Source organism: Corvus kubaryi, unplaced genomic scaffold, assembly GCF_017639235.1.
Source record: "Corvus kubaryi isolate FWS band 111438036 unplaced genomic scaffold, C.kubaryi_AGA036_p1.0 71, whole genome shotgun sequence".
Classification (NCBI taxonomy): Eukaryota; Metazoa; Chordata; class Aves; order Passeriformes; family Corvidae; genus Corvus; species Corvus kubaryi.
The window spans coordinates 14,714,003-14,741,936 of NW_024582059.1; the positions used below are offsets into that span (position 1 = coordinate 14,714,003).

Sequence of the window (27,934 nt, forward strand, 5' to 3'; positions counted from 1 at the left end):
AGAGCTCAAGAAGCGTTTGGAAAATGCCTTTTGGGTGTTCTCCTGTGTAGAAGTCCAGGAGCTGGACTTCAATATCCTCAGGATATTCTATAAATCTATGATTCCATGACCATCAGGCTGTGAAGACATGGTACTCTCTCTCAAGGCGACATGAAACACAAAGATCATGGCCTGAGCTCCAGGACAATGAAAATGAGGGAAGCAGTTTCTAATGCCCAGCTCAGTACTCCACAGCCAGTATCTAAACTTTGAGGAGGGGAAGGTTTTCCAAGGGAGAAAAAAGCTATTCCTCATTTTCCAAAGCACTCAGATCATTTGGTCATCCTTGCAAAACACTCCTGTTAAGATTTCTGGTGACAGAGAACGTGCTGTCTGCACATCCCAAGCACTGTTAAAACACACTTATTTCTCATCCAAGTTTATCCAGACCCAGACACTGGCTCAGGAACCCTTTTAGTTCCCTAGGATCAGATTATCCTCTCCTGGAACAGGAACCCATGGATGAGTCCTTTACAGAAGCCATCCCTGGAGCTGCTGTGCTTTAAGCCTGCTGTCCCCAGAAGTCAGAGGAGTCCAAAAATGCTGCATACAGCACAGCTGGGTGGGAAGGAGAGATTTTTCAACGTCCTCTTCCTGAACAGCCCACTCAGTTAATCTTTCTATTTTGCTAGTTGGGCTGTATGAAAATCATTAAAGAGAGCTCACTCTGTACAGGCACTGTTGTTTTATTTAAGTTATAGGTAATGTCCAGTCAGGACATGGGTGCATGAAACTTCCTCTCCCCATCTGCTGCTCCAAATAGGGAGTGTTCATGTTGCCAGACCCTCAGCCCTTTCTCCACAAATCTGAGAGCTCTGAAGATAAAGGACTGGACCCTTTTCGCAAGAGCTGAACCCCCTCATTGTACTGTGTCCTGCCTCTGCACTCCCAAGCAACCACAAACCCAGAGGTAATGAAGGATTAAAGTGCTGCTGTTCTGCAAGTCCAGTCCCCTGGGTGAACCCAATGCCATGTTCAGTTCCAGACCCTTTGGCATAACAAACTATTTCCAAGTTGTAGCATTTTATGATTAAACAAAGATGATCTGGAAACCAATTGAGGATCTTAAATCTCCATAGAGAAAGCTGGAATAATCCTTATTGTCTCCCTACTTTGTTTTGCTTCTAAAACGGCTAGAACAAAGCACAGATTAATCTTCCATTAGTAAAAGCATACCTGCTACAAATTATTGTTCTTCACTGGTAATGTAAGTTCTTCATATCAAAGGAGAAAAAAAAAATCTTGCATTTTCAAAACTCATTCCCCACTGCACCAAACCCAGGATGTTTACTTTTTTCTGCATTTCAATCAGCTGAGTAAATAAAACTAGACTGGTAAACCTCTGTTCCTGCCAGCACAATACCACCGTGTTGAATCAAGGATTTAATTTAAACATTTCTACAGATGATTTTTGGAAGTTCTATTTAACCTTTGTTTTCAATTTCTACCTAACTAAGGATTTTTTTTATGACTTAAGCAAACCCACAGGACTGAAACAACAAGCTAATCTGGGGGCTGGGATTAGTCATGTCTCTTCAAATAAAATACATATGTTGAAGCACGAAAATGAGCAGATAATCACACCCATACAACATATGGGGAGAGCGGGCTATGGCAACACTTTTAAAAGAGGCAAATCTTCAAAAGAGGCTTCTCAGCGTTGTGCCTGGTGCTCTCCATCCTTCAGCTCCCCCAGCCTCGCCCAGACTCCCTGAAAGAGCCCATACTGGGCTTTGCAAGGTTTTATATAGTAATAATCAAGGTTAAATCTTTACATTTGGCTCCTACTTTTGGCTGTTAAGTTGTGCATTCTTAGATTTATTTCTTGCAAGCATTTGAGCAAGAGAATTCTATGGAAATAAATACACAATAGAGGAGTATGGTGTGGGTTTTGTTTCCAGTCAGAAACTTGAGAAAACATATACTTTTTTGTTTAGTCATTAAATCAGGGCTGGATGCCTTTAGCTGTGGACCATTTGAAACTTCCATGGCATCCAGCAAGCTGAGGAGGGCTCATTTTGGTCATCTGAGGATTGATTTCTGAAGGCTGCAATGCAGGACATTTCCGCTTCGTCCCTGTTAATGGGATTTCAGCATGTGAATCCAGTCACAATGCCTAAAAACATTATCTCCTGTGTGCTCGGAATAAATACATGTTTTTCTAGGGAATTTCACGTTTTTGATATAGTGCTTATTCTTTCATTGTGGAAGATGGGATGGGAGCAGGTTTCCACAAGAGGAAGAAAACTGCAGCAGAACTACAGTGATTAATGCCAGGATTAAACTATCTGAAGGCCCCTAATTAATAGTGCCTCTTTAGCAACAAAAGGTGCTCCCACCTAAGACCCTGGGTCTTCTTGTCTGAAGGAAAGTAAATTAAATTTCCAGCATGACTTTCAGGTGAGTTTCTACTGCACTAAATGAGTTTTTCCAACAAACCCAGGACTGCAGCCTGACACACTCCTCTTTGGAGGGGTGCCCACATGTGCTTTCTAAAGAGCATCCAGGTGGCCTATGGCACAAACCAAGCTATACCCTGACTAAAACAATAACACAAAAAAGTGGGACAAAAAGGGAAACAAACTGACAAAGCCCTTTGCCTCTTGCCTTCTTTCTCGCGGGTCTGCAACTGCTCTTGGCAGCTACAGCTGACGTGTTGCTCTTCCAAAGTAAACAAAGTAAAATCTCAGTGCCACATACTACAGCACAGAAGAATGTCAGGAAGTCTGGTCTGGCCTAGGAAACACTAACAGACTCAACCACAGCCAGGCAGCACCAGGGAGAGAAGGGATGGATGCCCATGGGAACTTCAAAGGAAAGGTTATGTCTGAAAGGAAGAGAAAATGATGGGTTCTGGTCTCTGCTGAGAGGGATCCTCTCCCATCCAGCCATTTGAAAATGCCCATTGTGACTGCAGGTGCAGCAGCTGCTTGCCCCCATTCATGAACCCTCTTAATCTGCTTGTAGGACTTGCCTTGTGTTAGCTAAATGACTGTTTTTCCCTTCCAATTTTCCAGCAGTTTTCATGTCACTAACTAATGCACCCCACACAGTGCACAATGAGAGCTTGCAGCAAAGATAAGAGCTCAGATTTCACTAGATACGCTGAGGAGCACATCTGGATTACCATCAGTGTAGCTCCTCTTTCTTTCCCTTTACTAGAACCACAGTGATTTGAATGAACAGCATTCAAACGGCTGCAGAACAAGCACTGCACTACCACACAGTGCAAATGCACTTGAGGAGGGGCTTCGTCTGAAAGCCTGTTTTGCACAGAGAGTGGTGGTTCAGCATCTGGAAACATGGACGATTCGCTGTGCTGCAGCATCTGGCATGGGTTGGATGAAAACCTGGTGTGGAAGCTACCACAGTACACGCCTGACCACCTGGAAAGGAGCTGATGTATAGAAAACGGAAGAACTGTGCTGGACTATTCACATATAATGTATTTTCCCTTGTCACATAAGGCTTCCTACAGAAATGTGAACACGAAAAAGATTCAGTGTTGTCTTGCCTGCGACAGTCTGAGACATTTTGCACATCTAACATCTTCCCGGCACAATGGAAAAGCATGAAGGAGAGACTTTGAGCTGCTCAGCTCCAGAAATCACTCCACACAGCAGCAACCTCCGGTAAAACAGCCTCACAGCTGCTCTAAAGAATTCCAGCTGGTAACACATCCTCATGAGGAGCCATCTGCTAGCAAGAGTGCATCAATACCGTGCTGATATGCCTACAGTCTCCACCTCACAGGCTACAGGTGCAAGCAGCACAGCAGGCTTTCACTGTCCAAAAAGCTTATGTAGTCCCTGGCTTGAAAGATGTGTCTTCCCTGCAAGCTCATAAAGGCTGAGGGAATCAATCTTCCAAAACAATGCCTTCCTGGGTACATTTGTTGACAGTAAATTAGTCTGTGTTCAAGAGCCTTTTTGTGCACCCTTTGCATCCCACTTTTAGCCTCAGAGGGGCCAGGAGTGAGACCCGTGTCATGTGGGCAGAGCCACCAAGGACTAAACAATGCTCCTCTCTGCCCATCTCTGTTCACCAACAAGCCACACAGAGATTAAAGAGCAATGGTCACAGTGGACTTGAAGGACCCAGAAACAGCCACTATAAAAGGTTGGGAAGGAAAATCCCCCCCAACCTGTGTTTGGGGAGGCATGTGCAGAAGCTACAGACACTACCCAAGAGGCAGCTGTTCTGGCACTCTTGTCTGTGTCACTTCATACTAAAGAGATCTTTAAAGGACAGAAGAGATCACAACCCTGGATGAATCCTGTGTAAATATACTGAAGGAAGACACCAAACAGAACTTCTTCATAAGGGCCTACGTAAAAGCATGCTACTCTTGGGGATGGTATCTCTTATGAAACGGAAGCCAATATCCTCCTGGCATCAGTGGCAGGCACAGAAACTCTTGCAGCTCTGAACAACATATCCCACATACACAGGCTCACATCTTTTCCTGGCTACATGCCTCAAAAACAGGACTAGAGCATGGATCTTGCTGTCTCAGTGGGCACAACTGGCTGAATCGGCTCAGTACCAACCCGTCATACAGGGAGGATGCCACTGGCACAGAGGGCAGGACCCACATATGCGGTTACCCTACTTCCCTCTTGAAAGTGCTGGGCTAAGCCAGAAAAGTTTACAAGGATAAAAATAAACCAGGTCTGAACTCATCAAATCTTTTGCTGGATAACCCCTGGGTAACCAGTGCCCCACCACAGCAATGTCAGAATCTCCCATGCTGGCACAATAATCCAGGGACTGTTCCTGAAGGTTAGGGAAGTTTATTTTTACAACTTTGCACAGTGCCTACAAATCTATCAGCCACACAACATCTGGTTCAGGCACTGCCCTTTGAATGGCTTTTCTGTTGGTGCAGTAATTAAAGGTATCCCAGGTGACACCTGATCCCTTATCAAGTTCATTAATTTAAGTGGAGTTATTTGGCTCTCTATTTTCTACACTTCATAATGTATTTCTAACCTTTAAAGTGACATAGGCAAGGACCAGATTGCAGGGGTGCTTATTAACAGCCTATTAAAATATTTTATGGCCTTTATTTTTACGTTGCCATAGGGAATCAAGTATTTTGCTGTTGTTAAACAGGCTCAGGATTTATGTTGCGAGAGCTTCACCACAGCCTAACACAGAGTAATGCTAGGAAATGAACTGGGAGAACAAACTCTCATTCAGCTCTCAGTGTGCTGTAAAGCTGTCACATGCAGATGGCAGCAAGGGGCCCTCCAATGCAGGCCCTCCGTTCGGTTTTATTAAATATAAACCGATACAAGATGCAAGGCTCTGGGACCTGGGTGCCTTTTTACTAACCCTGTAGACCCACAGAGGGAAGCTCAGAAAGGATCTTTGTGGTCCTCTGTGAAATAATGTCTTCTGTGGCTTTTTTATTCCAGAGCTGCTGTAACACATCCACATTTTGCAACTGAGTTGAAGCCAATGACTGTGGAGGAAGACCACAATCTTACCTGCAACAAGACTATGATTGTATCTAGAAGACAACTATGATCTCACTGAAAAATTTTCTGGAGATTGCAAGCCCCTTGCTTCCCTAGGAAACCTCCCTCCCAGGTGAATTCCCTTCTCTGTAACAAATCTGCACTTCCTAACACAAGCACATCCAACCCTGAGAGAACACACGCCTTGAATTTAAAGACTTAACGATGTCCTGCTTAGGTATTCAGAAATTACAATCAAGTGTGTTCTGAAATGCTTGGTTTGATACACTTCCTAGGGTGAGCCTGGGGTCTTCCTGAGTTTATATTATGTTGCTCTTATTTTCTCAAGCATAAAAAGTAATTTGTAATGAAGCAACACATTTGGAAGAGTATCAGCAACGTACTTAAAAGTATTTTAATTGCTTGTGTTTTCAAAACGTTTTAATGAAGTCAAATCAGGAACAGACACTCATCTGCCAAAGAACCTATAAAATATTTTACAATGACATTATAATTGATGCAACTGGTTGTATAAATTCCTGGCATTTTAAACAAAGATACTAGAGATTAGCTCAAGAAGATTATTCAGTAGGCATTTATTATTTCTGCTTTAATTATAACGGCTTTGTTGTTGTTTTTTTCTCCCTAGTTTTTAATTTAAAAATGTCATACTGCAAGGCTTTCCAAACAGATTTTGTGTGGGTAACCTTACAGAGACTGTTCTCAGCGAGCAATCTCATAGCACTAATGCATGACAAGTAGCCATATTAATAAACGTTATTAAATGTACCATGCCTTTAATGCCTCATCCAAGATCAAATGACAGACTATCTTTCTGGGATCAATCCTGGACATCCAGGAGGGATTGCTCCTCTAATTTCATTTTATAGCAGAGCAATGGCAGGAGAAATTGAGGTTCGCTGCAGAGCAGCCTGCCCACAACCCGGGCGAATGAGGGCTCTGTGGGTTTCTGACCTCACTGAGATCTCCTGCATTTGTACAGACCCCAGTTCCCTTTCCTCCCAACCCTTGGTGGAGAAGCTGCACCTAAGACACTCACCCAAAGGACCATGCCAGGTCATGGCACACCAATGGCATAGCAAACCTTGTCCACTGAGAAAGTTTTCAGGAGGGGCCCTGACCTGGTTTAACTTAAAGCTGCATCTGCAAGAGTGGCTCAGAACTAAGAACAAAAGCCTTGCTGAGAGCTGCCTTGCAACTGTGCAATTCAGACATCTTCTAACGAGCTCCCCTTATGCCTCTTCTCCCCTTCCTACCACAAAAGAGAGAGGAGAACCCACTTCAAGCCACGTTGCACCACGCTCTCCTTTCCTGGGTGAGCAGTAAACTGCTGACTCCCAACAATTTCCTCCTCCTGAAGCTCATTAGATGGTTTTATTAATTAGCAGGCTCCCAATCTTATCATGCGCTGCACCTGAAATCTCGCTTGTATTTTTGAAGAGAGTAATTAAAGCCAGAGGTAGTTGAATAAACAGGCACTGACAGAGAGGAGTATTCTCTCAATATAATGAAGCAGCTTGCTACACAGTAAAATGCCCAGGCTCAGATGTTAACCCAGTACAAGGGGAAAACATGCTTTGGCTGGCAAGCACACCCACCCGCTGATGTGGGCACACCCAGGTAAATCCTCAATAACTTTGCTGAAAGCAATCAGACTTTGGGGAGAATTCGGGTCATGGAATCTGTCAGGGGCCAAAACAAACAGAAAAGAAGTAAGGCAGCCGCCCTCAGAGCACAGAGAAGTAGTAATAATGAACAGTTTCAACACCTTCCCTGTAGAGACTGCAATAATTAGCTGGTAATTATTGGGCACAGTTTGCTTTACACAGACTAGAAGGTTACCTGCTTCAAGGACAGAAAATGTAGCTTTGCCTCCTTCATGCAAAATTGAATGGAAAATGGCAGCCAAATCCCAGTGTAGTGCTTTATCATCAGCCACTTGGTATCTTTTAGAAACCACTCTGCAGTGCCATAGCCCAAGGTATTACCCCTGGTTAGCACTGCTGCTGGCAGAGCTGGTTCCCATTTTGCTCCTCAGAGGAATGAGGGGATAAACAGCAAAAGACAGAAAAAGGCAGAGAAAAACCACTTACTTGATATTGTCAAGACATCCAGATTCAGGTTTCAGTATGGCAGTATGATGAAACATTTTATAGAGAGCAATCCCAAGGAAGATGACATTAAGCTGCAATGGAGGGGAAAAAAAAAAAATTATGTGACACAGCACAATATGATGGGGATAAAGTCAGCTCCTTCTCTGTAAAAGATGGGTTACTGTAGGAAATTAGCTCACAGTACAGTTTTATAGTGACTGAATCACAGAAAATTTCTAAGCATTTTATAAGGTGAGCTGGCCTGTAGATTGCAGGACTGGTGATGCCACAGCCTTACCAGAGCTGTGGCACTGCTGGTACAAGGCTGGTTCTACTGTAGTGCTTCAAACAGCATTATGGAAAATTAAAAATACTTGCTGTAAGGGCTTTTTCTGTGTCTGAGATGTGTACAGTTGTGAAAAGTCACTCCAAGCATCTTACTTAGCCAGCTTCATTGTAATGAAGCATAAAAGCATCTTTTTCCATGAATACACCCTTAAAACACAGTGTAAGAGGGTAGATGGGCAGGGAAATCACAACTGATGCTTAGCACAATGCAAAGTTGAAAAACAAAAAGAAAACAGTTTGATTTGTTCTGTAAAAGATTGGGATAGTGTTTCCATGCCTCAGTGTCTACAAGGCTGCCAATTCCTGGAAAGGAGTTTCCCAAAAGCCCAGCCTAGGATTTGAGACATAATCAAAAAGGGAAGATATCTTTTTTATGAATGAATTGTTTAAGGGGAAAAAAAACCCCAACAGTTGGAGTTGGTGGCATGGCCCCCTTCCTGATGTGGAAGGCTGCTGAAATGGCTCCCAAGTTGCAGGAGAAGCAGAAGAAGCAGAGACAATGTCTGCATTGAAGTGAGAGCGCCTGGTTTTCTGGGCTAGCCAAACTGTAGTCTAGTCAAAACAAAGGATGGTTTATTTAAGCCATATTGCAGCAATTAAAGTATAAGAAAACTCCAGCTGTCCCTAAAGTTGGGTTCTCTACCTTGTTGCTCTGTTAGCTGATATGCTGGCAATGTGCTAAACATGAAGTCACACAAGCTTCAACTTCTGCTGGGAAGGAAAAGCCCTCATCAAACTTCTTTTCCAGTTTGGACATTTTTTCATCCCCCCCCTCTCAGATTTCCCTTTTTTTTTTTTTTCATTATCAATGCAAAACTGCACTCTGTAATTCAAAAAGGGTGTGAGCAGTGAGTGGCATCAAAATAGAGTTTGGCACTTCTAAATGTTCACTGGTAGAAACCAAACTCTGCAAGTGCCCATTCTGAAGCTCCCTGGTCCATTTTGATCAAGTATTTTGCAATGCCAAGAGCCTCTCATAATGAGGGTCTAATTGCTTATGCCAGGTGGGGTCAAAGAAGAACATGCCTTCCTCAAATTAATCTGTGTAAATTAAAGATAAAGAGAAAAGGGACAGAAAAAGTTTTATTTCTTGACCTAAGAGATGGAGTAGTTAATTAGGAGTTCTTACCATAATTATCAAGGTCGCCGGTCCTATAAAGCTCCAAATGAAGTAGGTGTCAAGTCGGAGCCAACATCTGTAATGAAACACAGGGGAGAGAAGGCATTCAAGGACTGCACCCAGGACATACATCAAGAGTGAGCGAGTGACAGAGAAGAATGTGAGCTGCAAAACACGCCGGTGGGAGACAGGAAATATTACACTGGTTGTTCATTTAAATGCTGAATTATGTGCCCAATTTCTGACAGCGCTATTGATGGAGTAAGATAATTACCTCTAGAGGAAGCAGGGAGAAAATGGCACAAGGCCTATTTGCTAAGGCTTTCTGCATCTGTTGGAAAAACTCCTTAAACCATGGGTTTTTTTAAGGAAGGGATCTGGTGAACATCCACAGAGCTTCTTCTTTGCTTTACACTCCTCTTTGCTCTCTAGCTCTGATGCAATGCAAGCTGTCTGACAGCTGTCAAGCAAGATGACATTTCTCCAGCAAGCACATCAGAGAAACTTCGGCGCAAATAGGAAGCATGAAGTGGATAACAGAAGGCTGAGGTTTAATTAGGTTCAGCAACTTCCCCTTTAAAGTGTTTTATTTCCCTGAACCTCCCGAGTGTTTTGTTTCCACTAATGTTTCCAGGGTTGCATATGGTCTGCGCTATCACAAGAAGTTGATTCATGGCCTAAAACTAAATTATTAATCGCTTAATTTCAACCGCATTTAATACTCCCCACATTTTTTAAGGCCCCTGGGAAATTACATTTCCATTCCTAGTTCATTCCAGGCGACAGGAAGATAAAATGGAAGTGACTCGTTACAAGACAGACGAATGTAAATTCCAGGAAAGTTTCACATGATGTTTAAAATAATAATATCTTGTCGTGTTTGCAGTGCTGCAAATCACAGTTCCGTTTATACACAAAGGACTGAGAAAGCATAAAACCACTCTTATACTAAATATCCAATGGAATTTCATAATTAGGCAAGTGACAGGAACTGTATATATGAATATATCATGGCGGTGGAGATAGCAGTTCTCTCAAATGACAGCTCTAGTGTATGTGCTTAATGTTTTTTCCCTTCCAATGGACTCTGCAACAGGCAGAAAGGTCTGTGCCAGCAGCCCCATGGGAGATGATCAGCAGGAGATGTCTGATGAGAGAATAAAACATGCCCTGTACCTCTGTGCATGGGAGAAGCCAAGATATGAATAAATTCAAATATGCAGAGAAAACTTCTCACTTCCCTCCCTGACCATATAAATTTCAGGTCTCATCAGTGTTGGAGATGTATCGATGTATATATACACTCATACCGTTATTTGTCACAAATTAAAATACTGTCACTTCCGTGACTGTCATTCCCGAACTGCCTCTGCAGCTGCTCTTCCAGAATCTTCATGTGATAGCATCAAAATCTTAATGCGAGAGGCAAACAGAGGCTTTCAGAGAGATTGCAGGGAAATCTTATTTATTCCATGGCTGCTGAAGTTCAAGGCGATTTAGATGCAGCTGGTAATGGAACAACATGAGTGACTTGAAACTACTTGAGTCTGATTCCCTATAGGAAAAGGTTTATGTGATCATGACATCTGTGTATCACCCGTAATAACATCTGAAATGTCGCCCAATTGCAACTAGATTTGACAAAGGAATAGAGGTTTCAAGGATAATGAAGTCCCTGTAAAAAGTTCCCCCCCACCCAATTCCTGAACAAGGGTGTCCGCATAGCAGCAGCTCACATACTACATGGCATTTCAGACTTTATACCTACCCCATCCCCCTCAGGAAAAATGAGTAACTAGTGCTTATGCCTCAGCTGCTGCATATAAATCACGGAATACGCAGCCCCATCACTTTTTGCTACTGATAATGAGTGCTGGTGTGTGGGAGAAGACTCAGAGGGTTGAGGGGGTTTTATTTTTTTTTAAATGAAAATATTTTGAACTTTTTTTTTGCCAGTTTAACATTCAAAACAACCCCCAGCCCCTGATGCCCAGGAGCTGGGAACACTGTATTTTAGTTGTCATTAACTTGGTTTTCCTTCAGCGTAAGGAGCGACCTGGCTCTTGGAAAGCCTGGGGAAGAGGAAACACATAAACCCTCTCTTTATTTCCTGAAGCATGGTGACCACCCTACAGTCATATCTGGTGCAGCTGATTTTGAATGCATTTAGATTGGGACACGGGGAAAAACAGGGAAGCTGAAATACAGAATGAGCAAAAAAGCTGTGCCAGGCTCAGCAAAGAAGAGCAAAGCAACTGGTTCCTCTTCCAGACAGCAAAAAGGATGACATTTTCCACTCCACTTCCCTAAAATATCTGTCTCTTCAGTTGTAGAAAACAATTGAGTGGCAAGAGATGGATACTGTGGATGAGAAACAGCAGAGGAGCTAGGTCCTGCCACCAGGATAAGTGGGGGCCAGGCATGGAGCAAGAGGAGCCCTAGGAGAGATGGCTTCACCTAAGCCAGAGCACAGCTTGTGAAAAACAGAGAAGGTTTTTCTTAGGCCTCTCTGCACACATTAGAGAATGTGATGTCATTTTTTATTTGTTTGAATAGATAGAAAAATCGCCTTTCTATGAAACCATGTACGGTAGTCTTGTGTGAATTTAAAAAAAAGCTGGGGTTTTTGGTGGTCATCAGGAAGAGATGAAACTTTGAACCTCTTTAAGTCATACCTCATTAAAAATGCAAATTAAGACCAAAACATCAAAACACAGGCATCCCGCCAATTGCGTTGTGGAGCTGTAAATTGCTAATCAGACAAGTACCACACTGAGCTTTTCTTGCCTTAGAAGACAAAAACCCACACGCACAATGAGCTGCATAAATGAGCTCCTCAAAACAAGGAAGCAATCAGGCAACTCACTTCCCAAAGTTGCTAATCTTGGGCTGCCGAGTTGCTTGTGACCCTCCACACGCAGCTGCGCTGTGGGCACGGGCTTGTCACATTACGAGTTTAGGCTTCGCTGCCATTAAGCAAACGAGCTCCTTCAGGGCTCAGTGCAAGGCAAGAGGATTATCAGGAAATGTGTGTACGTAGGGAATACTGCTAAAAACCCCACTGCCTCTTCTAGGAGTCACCCCAATGCATTCAGTTCTCATGACAAGCTCTGTGGCAACTGCTCTCCTTTACTTTTTAATTTCCTCCTTTTCCACAGTGACAACTCGCAATATTCACCTAAAGCTTTTCCCAAGTAATAAAGACTACAAAGAGTTTACTCTATTTTCTGCATGATGAGAAATCAAATACTAAACTATCCCTGGTGTGCATTAAATATAACCAATAAACAATCATTAGGTGCCATTGGACCATAAAATTTGAAGAGCCCTAAACATATCATGTTGTTCATGGGAGCTCAGCGGTTTGTTTCACGTGGCTGTGCAGCCTCCTTGTCAGGGTGCAGTAATGGGATATGTATGCACCAGACATGCCTTTCAAGGGTGCAATATAGGTTCTGCTTAATGGAGTTCCGCATCCACATAGCTCACGCTTCCTCCTCCAAATACTGGCAGCAGCACTGCAAATAAAACAAGTTCAGTGGAGCCACCCAAGACAGACCACATGGTTAGAAGCTATTTTCTGAGCAGCATTTACATGCATGAAATGTCGGCGCCTGGCTGATGGACTCGGAGGCTGTGTACATACACAGGGCTTTCATTTTGCTTTCTGACAGCTGGATTGCTTACCATGTATATCCTGCTTTATAGCATTCCAAAAGGGGGGAGAAAGGGGGGGAGAAACAAAAGAGAGATCCCTGCCATGACGGATTTGATCACCAGTGGATGAATACACCTACAAGTGCGTTTTCTAAAATATATTGAACCACTCAAAGCATAGCTGCTTTCCTCTGCAACTTGTAAGAAGCTTCGATACGAAACCGAGGAAAGTATGGAAATATGGAATAGCTTCTTGCTGCTGATTTTGGACGGCCTGCTTCTAGCATGAGTCCTCTCAAAGGGAGGCTGCTAAAGTCGTATTTAAGCTTTCACTGAATTTTAGACACAAGTTATTTTCAAACACGAACAACAACTGCAAGTACTATTTTCTGTACTATTTTCTTTGCATTTTGCAGCACTGCCCACCACGATCTTTGACATCAAATCCGTCCAGGAGATGGATGGACTTGGTTAACACACAGGACAAGGCAAATGATGTAACTTTTAAAATTTTTTTTAAAGAATCTTCTTTTTTGCTGTGGCCATTTAAGACTCAGCAGCTGAAGACATGGCCTGTAAGAAATGGTCACTTGGAAGTTCATGAGAGCATTGCCAGAATCCCTTTGGTAATATGGGGAAACCACACTGTCTGCAGTGGGGCTTCCTGCTTTTCATCTTTACTTTAGAGGTTACAATCAGAGTAAGATGAGATGCAACATTTCTGATTTATCTGGGGGAAAGAACTAAACACAGTTCAGCTAGCCTGAATGGGATGATCTTTTAATGGAATCACTATGCTGCTGCTTAGTCATAAAAGCAAATTAATCTCCTAATATAAGGGGTTTGAACTGTTCTAAAACAACAACAAAAAAAAAAATAGGAAAAGGACCTAAAATACCAATATGAATACTAGGACACAGGACACTTCAGAAAATCACAAGCACCAAGTGATGAGTAAAGCGGCAGAGGGAGGAACAACTGCCTCTTCCTTGTTTTGTAATCTGGGCATGTGTTACAGGAGGGTTGGATTTAGAAAGAAAATGAAATCAAGAAAACCCTACACTGCGTGTTTAAGCAAATCATTCTGAGATGTATGAATGGTGGCACCAAATGCCAGGCAAAAAACAAATAACACTAACAGCTCCATAAGTCCTGCTTAAACGAATGCAGTAAATAATGGACAGAGGCAAGTAATATATTCCAGAGGATGTTTTACAAAACCTGGCAAAACCAAGCAACTTCTTGCAATCAAATTATGTATGCCTGGCATATAGTTCAGTACAAATTCTAATCAGTTCTACCCTTCTAATAACATTATACGGAAAAATACATCATCATCCTTCAACCAGATGGAGCATGATAGTTATACAAAACATATTGTATGTTTTTTATTTTCCTCTATGAGAACGTGACAAAATAGTGCACTCTGGAATTAAAAATTATACATAAATATTTTAGATTTGCAAATCTCTGTAAATATTTATTTGCAAAATAGTATATATACATGTTTAATCATTAAAAATACTACTTCATGCTGTGGGGAGGGAGACATACTTTATTGGCACACACACAGGACTGCTGCCTCTTCAATGCCAAGATAGTGAAGTTATGTTGTTCGCCTTCAGTGAAATTCAGCCAAACTTTCTGCCAGTACCTTTCAAGCCATGGAAACATTTGGGCACCCAAAGCCTGTTTGCAAAAGCCAAAGGGTGAACAGTGTGGAAAGTAGCCACAAAATACTACACTGCAAACTGGACAGGTTAGGACACTGCTCCAGCAATGGGAGATGTGCAGGAACTGACTTTCCAGACAGCTGGAATATGTTTGAGGCTCAACATATCCAATGTAGGCCACTGTGAAGAGATCTGTCCTCCACAGAAACACCACAGTTAAGAATAAATTTGTCTAAAGGGACAAGGCGAACTGTTTCCATGCCTGATTCAATAGGTGCTTACATAATGCTCCAGAGGGGGAGTGAACAGAAGAGCTTGTTGGGGCAGAAAGCAGGTGGCAATTGATAGAAAAGTCTTCTTCAAAAATGGCAATCAGCTGTTGTGTTTGCCCTCTAGGCCAGTAAAAGTCAGTCAAACTACTTTGGATAAATCAGTAGAGATCCTTAAAAACTTACACCCTCCCACCCTTATCTGTGTGGGCCATTTCCTTTCCACAAAGCATGACATTTATACAAATTCAGGTCGCTACTCTCCTACTCATGGAAGGAACACAACACAAATATCCATCTGGGATCCAAGCCTACCTGCTAGCATGGTAATGGATCATGAGCAGCTCCACTGCTCTACAGATCTGCTTTTTCAAAGAGTAAAGGTTCACATATACCAGTAAGGTTTCAGGCAAAAAATTTGCAGTTGAACTTAAGAAAAGATCAAATGCTGCCATGGCCTGACTCGACCTATGCTAAAAAAGAGCTTCAGAACCACCACTGGCTCATTGCTATGTATGCCTTCATATGGAGCCCTTAACTCAGTTAAAGTGAGACTGGAAAGGCAGACTGACAAGGGAAGAAAAAAAAAAAGTCAATAAAAACATTGTTAATGCTATTGTAGCAAAGATGGCAAAGAGAATCAAAGCCTAAATCTTCCCCTTGTTTTCCATCAGACGGTGTTGCATGATTATCTAAATTGTGCTTTCATACCAGCTTCAGCAATGTTGAAAACACTTAAGAATATTCATAATGATAAATGATATAGCTGTTCTGATTTGCAAAGAGCCTAATGCACTCCACATTCACCACCTGTTTTGCCTGCAGGCTCTGTTAATTTGATAAAACAGTTTAAAAAACAGAGGAAGAAAGCAGCATCTTCATCCAAATAAGAAGTACTCTTTGGTTAGAGAAGGAGGATCTTGCTGATACAGTACCAGACTGAGACTTGGGACAGTCACCTCTGCTGATGTTATGCAATGATGTGACAAAATTTTCCTCGACTGACTTCCCCAGAAAATACCTTTGCAAATAATTTCCTAGTGGGGAATTTGTCCTGCACTGGAGACACAGAGATAAGGCAAGGCATGCCTCCTGGCTGAGCTCTGCCTGAACAAACCCTCTGGGCTCCTCACATCCCTTTGTTGTCCCCACTCCCATCTCTCCTGGGCAATGCCAGTCCAAGCAATGCCAAGGTCACTCACACTTTGTCCGTGCCGTAGCTCCGGTAGTCCACCGCTGCCGACACGGCCACAATCAGCGCAGGCATGCCATACCCGACCAAATAGAAGTACTTCCTCCGGGAGTGCTCGCTCTCAAAAACCTCCACCAGCATGATGTAGAGCTGCACCCCCTCCAGGAACATCCAGGTGAAAGCTGCCAGGAAGAAGAAGTGCAGGAGGGCAGCAAAGACGGCACAGGCAATCTGAGTGAGGATTGAAAAGAGCAAGGGAAGGTGTTTGTACCATGATTAATTAATGCAACAGTCAGGAGTACTCTTACTGGGAGGCTTAATAAAAATGAGGGTGTTCTTATCTTCCCTCTCCAAAGGAAGAACTTTTTTTTCACTTGGAAAACATACGTGAATTGTTTTAAAATAGACACATCTTCACATATATAAATGATATTAAAAGATACAAAGGTAGGCACGTACACAATCTGGCAAATAAACATATGAAGATGTACATGGTTTAAATGCATTTTTACAACCTGCTTATTAAACATACACACACATTATTGACAAGCAACACACATACAGCCCCTGAAATCACAGTAGGCATCAGCATGTGAGTCCCAGTTATCAGCCAGGGGCCCAGCTCTGTGAGGACTCATGCATGGAATGAAGAAGTGCTGGAATGTATCTCACTGGTCAAACATTGCAGACGCACTGAGACAAGAGCCTGTGACAGAAGCAGAAAGTGCTTTGCCCCTTACCGGCTGGTCAGTGCGGTTGATGCCGATGAGGAAGAGGAGCTCTGCCACGAAGAGGCTGATGCACAAGTTCTTGTGAATCGTGTTGCGGTCACTTTGCAGCCCACGGAAGAAGCAGAAGGTGAAGATGCAGATCAGGAGGCAGACCAGTGAAAGCAGGATGCCAACCCACGTGATGAAGTCCAGGAGCAGATCGTGGACTGCATCACTGTGCTGAAGATAAAATGAAAAAATCTCATCAGTTGCATGATATGTGACTTCTGATGCATCCCAGACACAGAGTAAGGCTGTCTGTGGCACATGGAACCAGTACCAAAAAGATTAAATGGACCTCAACTTGAATCCTGCAGCAAAAAAGCTGCAACCCAAAACAGACTCCAAAGTATCTTGCAAACCGCAGGTGCCCTGAACAGACTCAGACCCCAAAACCTTGCAGAAACATAATGCTGTTGATAAAAATACTGAGATATCAGGGCTGCTCTTGTGTGCAGCTCCATCTTGCACAAACATGGCAAAGGAGTGACTGGACGTATAAAGAACCATTGAAAAGAGTGATTCGAGTGTAAAAAAGTATTTCATGCTAACAACATCATGTCCGACAACTGCAAGTCCATTACAACCATTTGTCAACAGTGGAAAAAGACTCTCTTTAAATGTTCAGAGACGTATGAGCTTGGAGGCCTTGGAAAGAAAGAGATTGCTTAAATTTCTTTTTCTTTTTTTTTTTTTTTTTACCACAGGGGAAGGAGAAAAGAAGTCTGATTTTTCATTCTCAAACCCTGGAGTTACATTTTAAAACTCCGGGGAAGTCAGATTGATCCTGAGAACATTACACAGAAAAAAAAGACAGACCTTTTAACATGAATTTGCTTTTAAACTGTAACAGAACAGTGATTTTAAGACACCCTGGAAAGTGAGTGATTCCCTGTGATGAACTTTTAACATGGATGTACTTCAAAGCCATGCAAAAAAAGCCAGTGCAAAGCTAGGCAACAAAGTTTTGTGAGAGACAGGATAGGTGAGCCTTGGCTCTGCTGACAAAACACTGCTGCATTGCTCCTGAGCTTACACTGCATGTCCCTCACAGAAAGAAGGGGCACATGATGAGACCCTCCTGGTGAGAACATCCCACCGCCTTCTTCCTTATTCAGGCTGTAAAACTCCCCAAGCTTCCACCAGATGCGGCGAAATTATAGATACCATTACTTAGCAAAATGTAAATAAAACATGAGAAATACATGGTGAGTCACGAGCTGACTGCTTGGGTGTAAGTGGTTAGAGTCAATAAGCTGAGGAGGAGACTGGCTGGAAATCTCTGGGGGCATATTACAATGACCAGAGCAGCTTGAAGCCCAGCTTTGTAGTCCACTAGGTTGTGTTATAAATGGTAATCACATTCCCCGCCACTTCTGGCATTTCGATGACTTGGGCATTACGTAGGCTGGCAAATACAATAGTGCCACACTCCAAAAAGCCAGGGCAAAGTGGAAACATTTTTCTCTCCATGGGATAAAAGCTTATGACAGATGGAGGGAAAAGGTGATAATTTATCTGTTTTCTTTGCCTGCTTGCCAATGATAAAGCCACATCAAATGTCAGGCCATTCCCAATACACACTCTGCTATGTTGGCACCTGCAAGAAACATCTCAAACCTTTCATCTCTTTGGCTTTATCAGCGTGACTGATAGGCATCAAATGATAATGAAAGATGGGGAGTGACTCGCTGCTCCATCTCTTCCATGCTGCAAGTTTTCTCTCCAGGAAGACTTGGAGGTGGAGAGATGGAGGGCTCCTTTGCCCAAACCCCCTTGCAACTCTTTCCAAGTATTTCCAATACCTAAGGAACTAGAGGCCACAACTCCAAAAGGGAGACAAGAAATCACTGTGCGCTTTCTGTGGCTCATGACAGAAACACCTATTCCAGCCAGCTCATCCAGCAGCGCCCAGAAACCTGACAAGATGAAGCACATCATTTCCCTGGCAGCTGCGCATTGCTTTATCTCAGTGTCATTCCAGCTCATCCATCCCTCTTAACTCTGTGGAAAAATGTTAATGCAAACCCTGCACCTTGCAAATCATTCTTTCTTTTGTCTGAGGCTGCAGGGGAATGGCAGGAGAACGTCTCCCTGAACAAGCCCTCGTCTGATTAGATTGGCTGCCTGGCTGAATGGACCAAGAGCTCTTGGGCTAGGCAACAGGACAATGCAGCTAAAGCAGGTGGATGAAGGGAGAAAGAAACCAGGCAGACTTTGGCCAGATGCACGCACCCCACCCAGACGTGGCCAGATTTATCCATCCCAAGACAAATTTAGCATGGTGCAGGGAAAATTCTCCAAGGACTTCTTCCCCTAGGTGAGATAAATCTCACAGGTCCCAGCTACTGCACCTCTTATCACAACACCACAAATCTGCTGACTTTAAGACATGATGCAGGAATTATAGCTGTTTTTGCTCTTGGAGAGGGATCCTACCATCTAGGTTCTTTGTCTTCTTCAGGGAAGGGCTGCTTGCCCAAGAAGCTCACCATGCTTAGCAATAAACATGCTTCATTGCTGTATTACTATTATTATTATCACTCTTACTGCTCTTCTTTTTAATATTAATCGTAAAGATAATACTGATTTTATGTACATAACAGTCATCCCTGGAGTGCTGGGAAACAACCATAAAAACAACTTCTCCATAATTACAAACTCCCTCCCCAAACTCAACAAACTCACAAAAGAACAAACAGAAAGGAATAACAACAATAAACTGGGAACGAGAGCAATTTAAAAACACCTCAGGGGAAAAAAAAATATGAATTTGTAGCTTTTCTAGTAAAGTCCAAGAGAGGAAGTGAGCTGAATTTTAAAGGCTGGGTACACTCCAGCCTGTTTGAGATGCTCAGTTTCAGGTGCTACTGCAGAGCCAATGGATCAGAGCCAATGGGAAGACTTGATAAGCACTGGCATCCTTCCCATGGCAGTGCCAACTGCCCCCTCAGGTCAGGCACATCCAGAGCTTGTACACCAGCAAGTACAATAAAAGGCAACTTGCCTTTTGCTGGAGACTGAAACTTGTAAATTACTGCACACCAAGCAGAATAATATGGGAAAAGGAGCATAGAGGTAACCTCTCCCAATGCCATGAGCTTTTCCTTGCCATCACTCCATCGCTGTGTGACAAACAGGGAGCAGCATAACCTGGCTTGCATATGGAGCTCCAGGGTTAAATACAGGGCACATCAAGATTTTGTAACCACGTCTTAGCCTTCAAGCCTGGTCCCTTAACTGCAGAAAAATGCAAGAAGAGCAAATCTTTTCTTTACCCTGTTCAGCACTGTTCAAATGCTCCTTGACTGAGGACAAAGCAGCTCTGATGTGCATGCTAACCACTGAATCACAGCATGGTTAAGGTTGGAAGGGACCACCAGTGGGGTGATCTGGTCCAACCTCCCTGCTCAGGTCCAACTGGACTCTGTGCCACTGATCATGACCCTCTGAGATCTGCCGTTCCCAGAAGATCCCTAGGGATATTTTTCCAGCACAATGAAAGCCCTAGGGCCTCTAAAGCGTGCAACATACATCTGAGACCACCAGTGTATTGACAACAGTCAGCTCTTGCTTCTCAATGATCTCCCCAAGTACTTGGGAAACCAGAAGAGCCCATGGGAAATACCAGATGTCAGTCCAAGAGATAATTTCCTGACAGCATCAACCAAACAACTCCTTTCCCAAATGCACTGAGGCTCTCCAGACTGGTGCTACATGGCACAGCATGCAAGACACTGAGGTTTGCTACCCCTAAGCTACACCTGCTTCACAGAATAAGCTGACTCTCAGATTATTTTCAGCACAGGAACAACTTATGGAGTAATTGAAAAAAAATACAACAATACACTCCAACGACAGGGTTTTGATATTAAGTATGTTTTACATTTATGATTTAGGTATGAACCCAACCCAAAGCCCAGTGAAAGGAGAGGTCTCTGGCTTTGGAATAAAGGCCTGGGTTTGTTCCAGTGGGACCAAGAGCAATAGGCGGAGAGTGCTGATGGGGATTTGTGCAGGAGTTACAGGAGCACTGGTAGCAACCACAGCCGGGTAAGCAGGCAGCCCCAATATTATCCAGGCTGGGAAAATCAATGAGCAACTCTGGCAGTGCCTGTACACCAGAGGTGAGCTAATAAAAACAAATCCCAGGGAATGTCAGCTTATGACAGAATGGCTCTCCCTGAGATGAACAGCCATTTCCTCCCTTATTAAAAGCATCAGCAGAAGAAAACAGCAGCCAAACCAAGCTGCCAGTAGTAAAGGACACATTCCTTTGCCTAATCTGTCCCTCCAAGAATGGAAGAAGTAATATCTTTGGGGGTGGAAGAATAAGCAAGCAGTAAATAAAACCACAATGTCATCAACTAGCTCTGATATGACCACTTGGTGCCTGGTGGGAGCTGGCAGAGTACTGGGCTGGGCAGACATCCAAGTGGGGCAGGTTTGAACTTCAGTGCATTGCTGATGCTGCTTCTCGTATTTGTAGCTATTTGGGGCCATGCGGGGTCTCTCTGTCCTTCTTCCCCCATCTCTGATGGTGAGAGAGGATTTACGGCTATGACCTGGCTGTAATGCTTTGTGGCTATGTGCAGAGGGCTACTGAAGAGGCAGATGGTTTTGGAGATGTATCAAAAGCATCAGTTGGGGTATACGGACTGGGAGGAAACCCCAAGGACTCCTGCAGTGCATCCAAGCTGGCTAAGGGCATCATCACCTGCTGTGGCTATGAAGGCATGAGAGGCTTTTAGGAAGATTTTCCTCTTCTGTGGCCAAGAGGAATATGAGCTGGGAGGACACCTTTGCTTTTGCATCCATCCTCTCCATCTTCATGAAGGATGCACCGAGGGAGGTAGGCAGCTGTGTTCCACAGTGAATACAGCACCCATGGACCTGGTATGCATCCCCTCTGTGCTCTGCAAAGGCAAGGCCGTCCTGGGCACCATCAGGTCCTAACCCAGGAATAAGGAGAGCAAAATTCCCACCTGGAGCCCCTGGGAAACATTACTGACTTCTGACTTTGGCCATTCACAATAAGGCTCAGATCCCTGAGCACTACTACAAGGTGGTTTAGTCACATATTCTCTCCTTGTCTTAGTCCACGAAGCTGCCTTCATATTCTGCATGAGCAACACAGACCATCTTCCTCCTCTTCTGCCCTCCTTAGCAAGATGAAGGCCTCCCAGCAGAACTCTCCCCCACAGACTTCTCCCCAGAATGCAAAAGCCTTCCAGTGGCTGCCAGAAGCGGCAGCCACTCTAAGTCCTAGAAACCACCGTGGCCACAATAAAGCTATATGGGGGCAGGTGTGCACAGAGAAATGGGTACAGACTTCACCTCACCACGTGTCACAGACACTCCTGCAGATACAGCACGTGGCAAGAGCCCACTGCTTCCATTATACTCACCAGCCCCACTGCAACTGAGAGGCAGCTGAGGCGAAATTCCGTCGTTGAGAGGAGGTGAGGCTTAGGAATAATAATTGCATGCATCATCCTGCTCTCCCATTCTGGCGGGATTTAGGCAGCTCTGATTACTCATACAGCGTCTCCAAGCCAAGAAAGGAGCTACGGTGGTTGTGCCAAACTCAGTGTAGACATCCACCCAGCCAAGCTGCCAGAAATGTGAGTTTCTGGAAGAAGCCTGGTCACAGCACCATCAGCTTCTGCTGTCACAGTGATGGTCTTACCCAGCCCAGTGCTGAGACACAGCTGAGACATGGTTCCACCACACCAGGGCCACTACCTTTGCCTTGGTCCTCACATTCACCCTGCTCTCAGCCAGAAAGGAAGGGTGTAGCAAGACAAACAGCAAGGCTTGGCACTTGCCAGTGTGAGCTACATGACTTGCACATGAAGTTTAGAACACAGGATCAGCCTGCAGTAATTCCAGCTTCCTCCCGTACTGCTTTAGGCAATGGACCGCTACATTCCACTTAGACTTCATATACTTTTATTCCTTTCACTCCTTAGCTTGCCTTATGCTTCCACTCCCCAAATAATCAGCACAGTGTAACATGTTTGTGGTAAAGAAAAACACCTGAAACCTTCCTATTAATTGCAATAGTCAAAACACCTTTCTTTTTTTCCCCATTTCTCTTTGTATTTAAAAAAGGAATAAGATCTGGCATTCACTACATACTGATAAGCAACATTATCTACCCTGGGGGTACCTTTGCTTACTCTGGTTTGGGTGGCATTTTTAATTGCATTTTCCCACCATCTCTGAACTTGTTTTCTGGCTGCATAATTTTCCCATGATACATTTAAGATGCATCTGCTATAATTAGTATGATGCAAAGCACAAGCTTCTGAAAAACAACTTGTAAATTTTGAATAATTCTCCAGCAATTACATAGGTAGCACAGCTTATTTAACTATGGGCTTTGTTCCATAGCATAGGAGCCACCATATTTTTATAGAACTTAAGGGTCATAGCAAATATCCTACCTATTCAAACAATAGATAGGTATTTTACATAGATCTCATCTGTATTAAACATATCTCATAATTTAACAAAATATCTATGAGACTGTAATAGCTTTCCCATAACACAGGTCAAATGAACTTCCTAGATGGTGATTTGTTTCCAAGTCTTAAAACCTCTCTCTGAAGGGAGGTTCTTATTTTTCCTGGTAAATTGTCAAGCAGGGCAGTGAACACTGCACATTCTTAAGGCCATCCCTTACCAGGAGGATTCCTCAGCGAGATCCAGCTCACAGCTCTTTATACAGTCCTCTCTCCATGCTGGCTGGGGCTCTGACAGCAGCTGGAGGGGGACCTGCAGGTGAGGGTCCCCTGCTCTTCCCAGCAGTTATATATCCTGCTTGTGCACACAGCCAACTCTTGGCTTTGGGCACTGTTATTTTATCCCAGTGGGTGAATAAGAAACTCTGGGCCCAACTTATTTTAACAGGCAGAAAGCATCTTCAAATTAAATTCTCCTCTTAACCAGGTACTGTCCTAGTAAGACCAGAATTGGACCAGCAACTCCTACTCCTCAAGCACACCAATAAAACCCTGCTGCCATGGCCACCTGGTGGCATTTTCTGTCCCTTTGGACAAAGACATATTGCTTTTTCACTCTAGAGAGCCAGATGGCCATCAATCACCTCCTCAGTGGTGCTACCTTCCAGCTCCACCTTGCCACACACACTCTGCTAATAATTAAACCATAGCCTGGAACTCGCAGAGCTGCCACCAAGGTCCCCTCTGGAGAACATGCTCTCTTGCCATGTCACCAGGCAGGGAGATCATTCATGAGCAGATGTGACACTTGTCAAATTGGTGCTAGTTTTTGATGAAGGAGCAGGAATGTGATGTCTGCTCCCCATGAGGCCCAGTTTTGAGTCTCATTAGGCAGGGTGCTGTGGATACTCATTACACCAAACGGTGTTCCCTGTGGATCAAAAAATTTGAACAACTTAAGTCAGGAAACTACAAATCTCAATCATGGGAGTAAATTGCTTCTGTTGCAAAACTCCCAGAATATTATTAATTATTGTGTGTACAACAGTTCTTTTTAGAGATCCTGGTCACTGGCCAGAACACTGGCATAAGAGCTCTTGCACAAGCACACAACATCATTTCCCCAAGTATCCTTCCACTTCCAAGAAGACTAACAGGTCATTGAATAACCAAGAAATGCCTTTTTGAACCACCCACAAGATAAGAAAATGACTCAAAAGCACATCTATGAGCGGTGAGCATGAGTCAATGAATGACAACAACCCCCACTTGTTTTTAAACCTCCACTTTTCCAAACCAGCAGGTATTGTGCTGCCAAGACTTTAAAATAACTCATTACAATAGCATAAGGAATGTCATATAAGCCACCTTCAGATATGCCAAGAGCCATGTGGCCAGCTCCACCATGGAGAGAGACAGTGCCACCAGGAAGAGCAAGGTGACACGCAGCTGGTGGGACGAGTTGCAAATGTTTGCATATTTATATCTGAAATATGTGTCTGTGTTAGGTGGGAGGAAACCCTGCCCTGCCTCTGCCCTCAGGCCAGGATGATCACTGAAGTGGACATGCCAGGAAGCTGTCCAGTTGTATCAGAGTCAGCAAAGTGGAGCCAATTTGGCTCTTACAGCAATGATACTTTGGCTGCAGCCAAATGATAAAACATGACCTGAAAGTCTTGAGGGTACTTGTTAACACCCAGAAACAGCTACTAACTAATAGCACACTGGCTTGGCACTCGGGAAGCTTCCAGCTGCAGCTCTTTCCAACCTGTTGGATGAACATGGGTGAGGAAGGGTTTTACGTACTTTTTCTGCAAGATGAGATAACAGCAGCTCTACTTGTCTCGAGAGGTTTGGGTGGGAAGTGCAGACAAGGCTGACCTATTTGCAGTTTGAGAAGAGGCTCATTGAGCACCAGGCTGTATCTGCACCATGCAGTTGGGATTGCCCCCATTCACACCAGTGGAGTGGAGCACTGTCTGCATTTCCCAGGTGCAACCTCTGACTTCAGTGACTCAGGCATATCTGTTAATTCCAGGTGGGTGATAATGAGCCAAACACACATTCCTTATGAAAAGTTGAGCAGCTGAAGGAAATTGGCAAAACCAGACCTGGACTGCAGAATGCCATTAACCTGTAATTATGTGCTCTGATAGGCCTTTTCTTCAGGCATCTCCCAGGACAGTGCCACAAACATTTAATGGCATGTTTCCTGGACTAGGACTGACTCCTCCAGAATAATATGGTTACCACAACTTGCAGCAGCAACAGATAAATCCTGCCCCTCTCAGCTGGACCCAGCTGTTGTGGGAAATGTGCTCCTAGGCTCCCATTTCTTTTTTTGCAGAGCTTTTGTCATGCATGATGCTTATTTAATATATATTTTATTGCAGCTCTTCACATTCCTCTTCAGATTATTAAGTGGAACAAAAATATACGAAGCAGTGACACTGAAAGACTACTTGAGAAAAAGTAGTTTTAAAACCATAATAGTTTTTGTGGTTGTGCTGGTCATGGAAGTGATTCTGAGAAGTTCTGCCTCCATGGAAGATGCCAGATCCATATCTAGCTCAGAGCTGTGGATTTTGCTGCAGTGCCAGGCACATGAAATGGAGACGCCACAATGAAGAAAATGACTAGGCCAAAATCTTTTAGGCATCAGGGCCTTCTCTTCTTTCTCCAGCAGTTCAGACTGACCTCAACCAAAGACAGCCAAGGCAGCTCAGGAAATGGAGGACCGTCTCAACCCTTCTCCTACTCTTGAGTAAAATCCCAAATGTGTGCTTCGCTCCCAAAACCACTGCTACCATGAAGAACATCTACCTTCAGGATTAACTTCTTTAGCTCCAGTGGGGATAGTCATGTGGAAAGGCAGATCTACACCACGGACATAACTGCAGGCAAAGGAACCAGCTGGTCATGTACTGGCCTCAAGTAGATGCCCAGTCTATACAGGATGGTATCAGAAGCTTCCCTCTCACGTGTCACACAGTGAGATGCAGAGAATGTATTTTTTCCCCCCTAGCTGGAAGGAGGAAAACACTGTTGGCTCCACACATGCATCTCACATGAACACGTGTGGCAGTGTATCTGCAGCTGCTGCCAGCAGGACACCCAACCTGCACCCCACGAGGCAGACTGCATACTTCTGTCCCCCCACCTTGCTACTCCCTGGTGGCACAGGGAGGACCCCATGAGAAAAAACCCAGCCAGGAGATGTTCCACACCAGCTAGCAAAGAATATGGCAACAGCTAAACCTGCTCACTCCCCATCCTCAGCTCAGAACTGCCCATGCCAGGAGCTTAAGACAGGCTTTGCATTGGTGTGACTATTTCCTGTTTCACCATAGAGCAGAAGGAAGACTTACACCAGATGGTTTCTACTTTTAAGAGTTAACTGTCACACAGCAACTTCCCTGCTCAGCTCCATTAGTGGTAACAAAATGGTATCACACATTGACCACTTCTCCTGCCCAGTGCATTGGCAGCCTGGGAATCTGCAATGCCTACCTTAACTTCCACATGTGCCATCAGGACTGCAAAGTTGGTGAGGTGGTTGCAGGAGCACGTGGTGTGTGTCTTGTTAGTTGTCAGGAGGCGACAGCCCTGCGTGGACCAATACCCTGTCATTGTACGCTTTGTGTAGCTCCAGAATGAACAGTTCGGGTTAAAATTTTCTTCTGACTGCTGCAAGGAAGAAATTAATAAATGCAGTAACAATGATAGGCTCTCAGAGATTTCTAAATGCACTATTGAGGCTCTTTGTAACTCTCACCCTTTAATTTTAGATAAATAATCAGCAGTGGTTTATACGTCAAGTACTACTTGCCAATACAAGAGAAAGTTAGATTGTTGCTGCACTCTTTGCTAATGCAAACTTGGTTCTTTGGTCTTGATTAATTTCAGACATTGACTAAATCCAGCTCTTCAAAACCAGACTGCTTCATTTGCATTGCAGGACAGAGAAATTAATTTCTTTAAGCAATCAACTTTTGCAATGACTGAGCTTGGCTAACGGGAGGACTAGCTGTCCTCTTTCACTGTAATTCCACTTTCCTCTAACATCCCCTGCCACCATGTAAAATAATATTATGGTCTATTCTAATTTATTGGTAGTGTTTAATTACAGAATGATGCGTGTCAGCAACTGAGCAATGGGCATCAGCTCAGAGGAGACACTTTCTTTACTTCTATTAATGCAATGTAAAAGAGACCTTCTCCATAAATAACATAAAGTGCAAAGGAACAAAAGTATAATTCAAAATCTAATCAAGGACTGCTGGGGGCCTCACAGCAGCCAACTTTTGCATCATTTAATTTCAGAAACCAAAAAGAACAAGAGAAGTGCTTTTTGAATGCACACACCTTGATGTGCTTGACAGTAAACACCACAGGATCAGCCAGGTAAACCTTATTGCTGAACTCTTTATTTATTGCTGCCGTGATGACAGGGGAGTTGACAATCACGGAGTGATTGGTTGACATTGCTTCTGTTCCCAACTTCATGCTGGCATTCTCCGTGGAGAGATAGGTGCCCAGGTTGTTGTACAGCACAAAAGCCACCCTGATCTCACCTAGAAGAGAGGTAAGAGGTTAGATAGCCAGGTTGAATCACTGCGGTGGCCTTTTCTTTTTTTAGACTTCTAATCTCTTCTCTTAATCAACTTCAAAACTTCTCTGAGAAAATATGAAAGGACCAAGATGTGGCATATGAAAAACCACCTCCTGCCAATCCCAGTGAGCACCAAGAGATGCAACAAGCGGTCCATGGATAAGAAGGGCAGAGCTGCTTCTTCCAAAAGAAACTTTTATAAGCAAATGGA

At 43.8% G+C, this 27,934-nt stretch overlaps 1 protein-coding gene across 27 annotated transcripts in view; it reads right to left on the bottom strand.

The window, feature by feature from the left end:
- Positions 1–27,934, bottom strand: part of ADGRL3 (adhesion G protein-coupled receptor L3) — a 492,720-nt gene that overhangs the window by 48,260 nt on the left and 416,526 nt on the right. For 26 of the 27 annotated variants that reach the window (XM_042049541.1, XM_042049537.1, XM_042049521.1 and 23 more), the window contains 6 exons: positions 27,477–27,685; positions 26,622–26,798; positions 16,615–16,824; positions 15,885–16,105; positions 9,093–9,159; positions 7,616–7,707 (listed from right to left, as the gene is read on the bottom strand). In XM_042049541.1, the coding sequence (XP_041905475.1) occupies positions 7,616–7,707; positions 9,093–9,159; positions 15,885–16,105; positions 16,615–16,824; positions 26,622–26,798; positions 27,477–27,685 (976 nt within the window). The remainder of the gene's footprint in view (positions 1–7,615; positions 7,708–9,092; positions 9,160–15,884; positions 16,106–16,614; positions 16,825–26,621; positions 26,799–27,476; positions 27,686–27,934) is intronic. The other variant, XM_042049518.1, reaches the window with a different exon arrangement.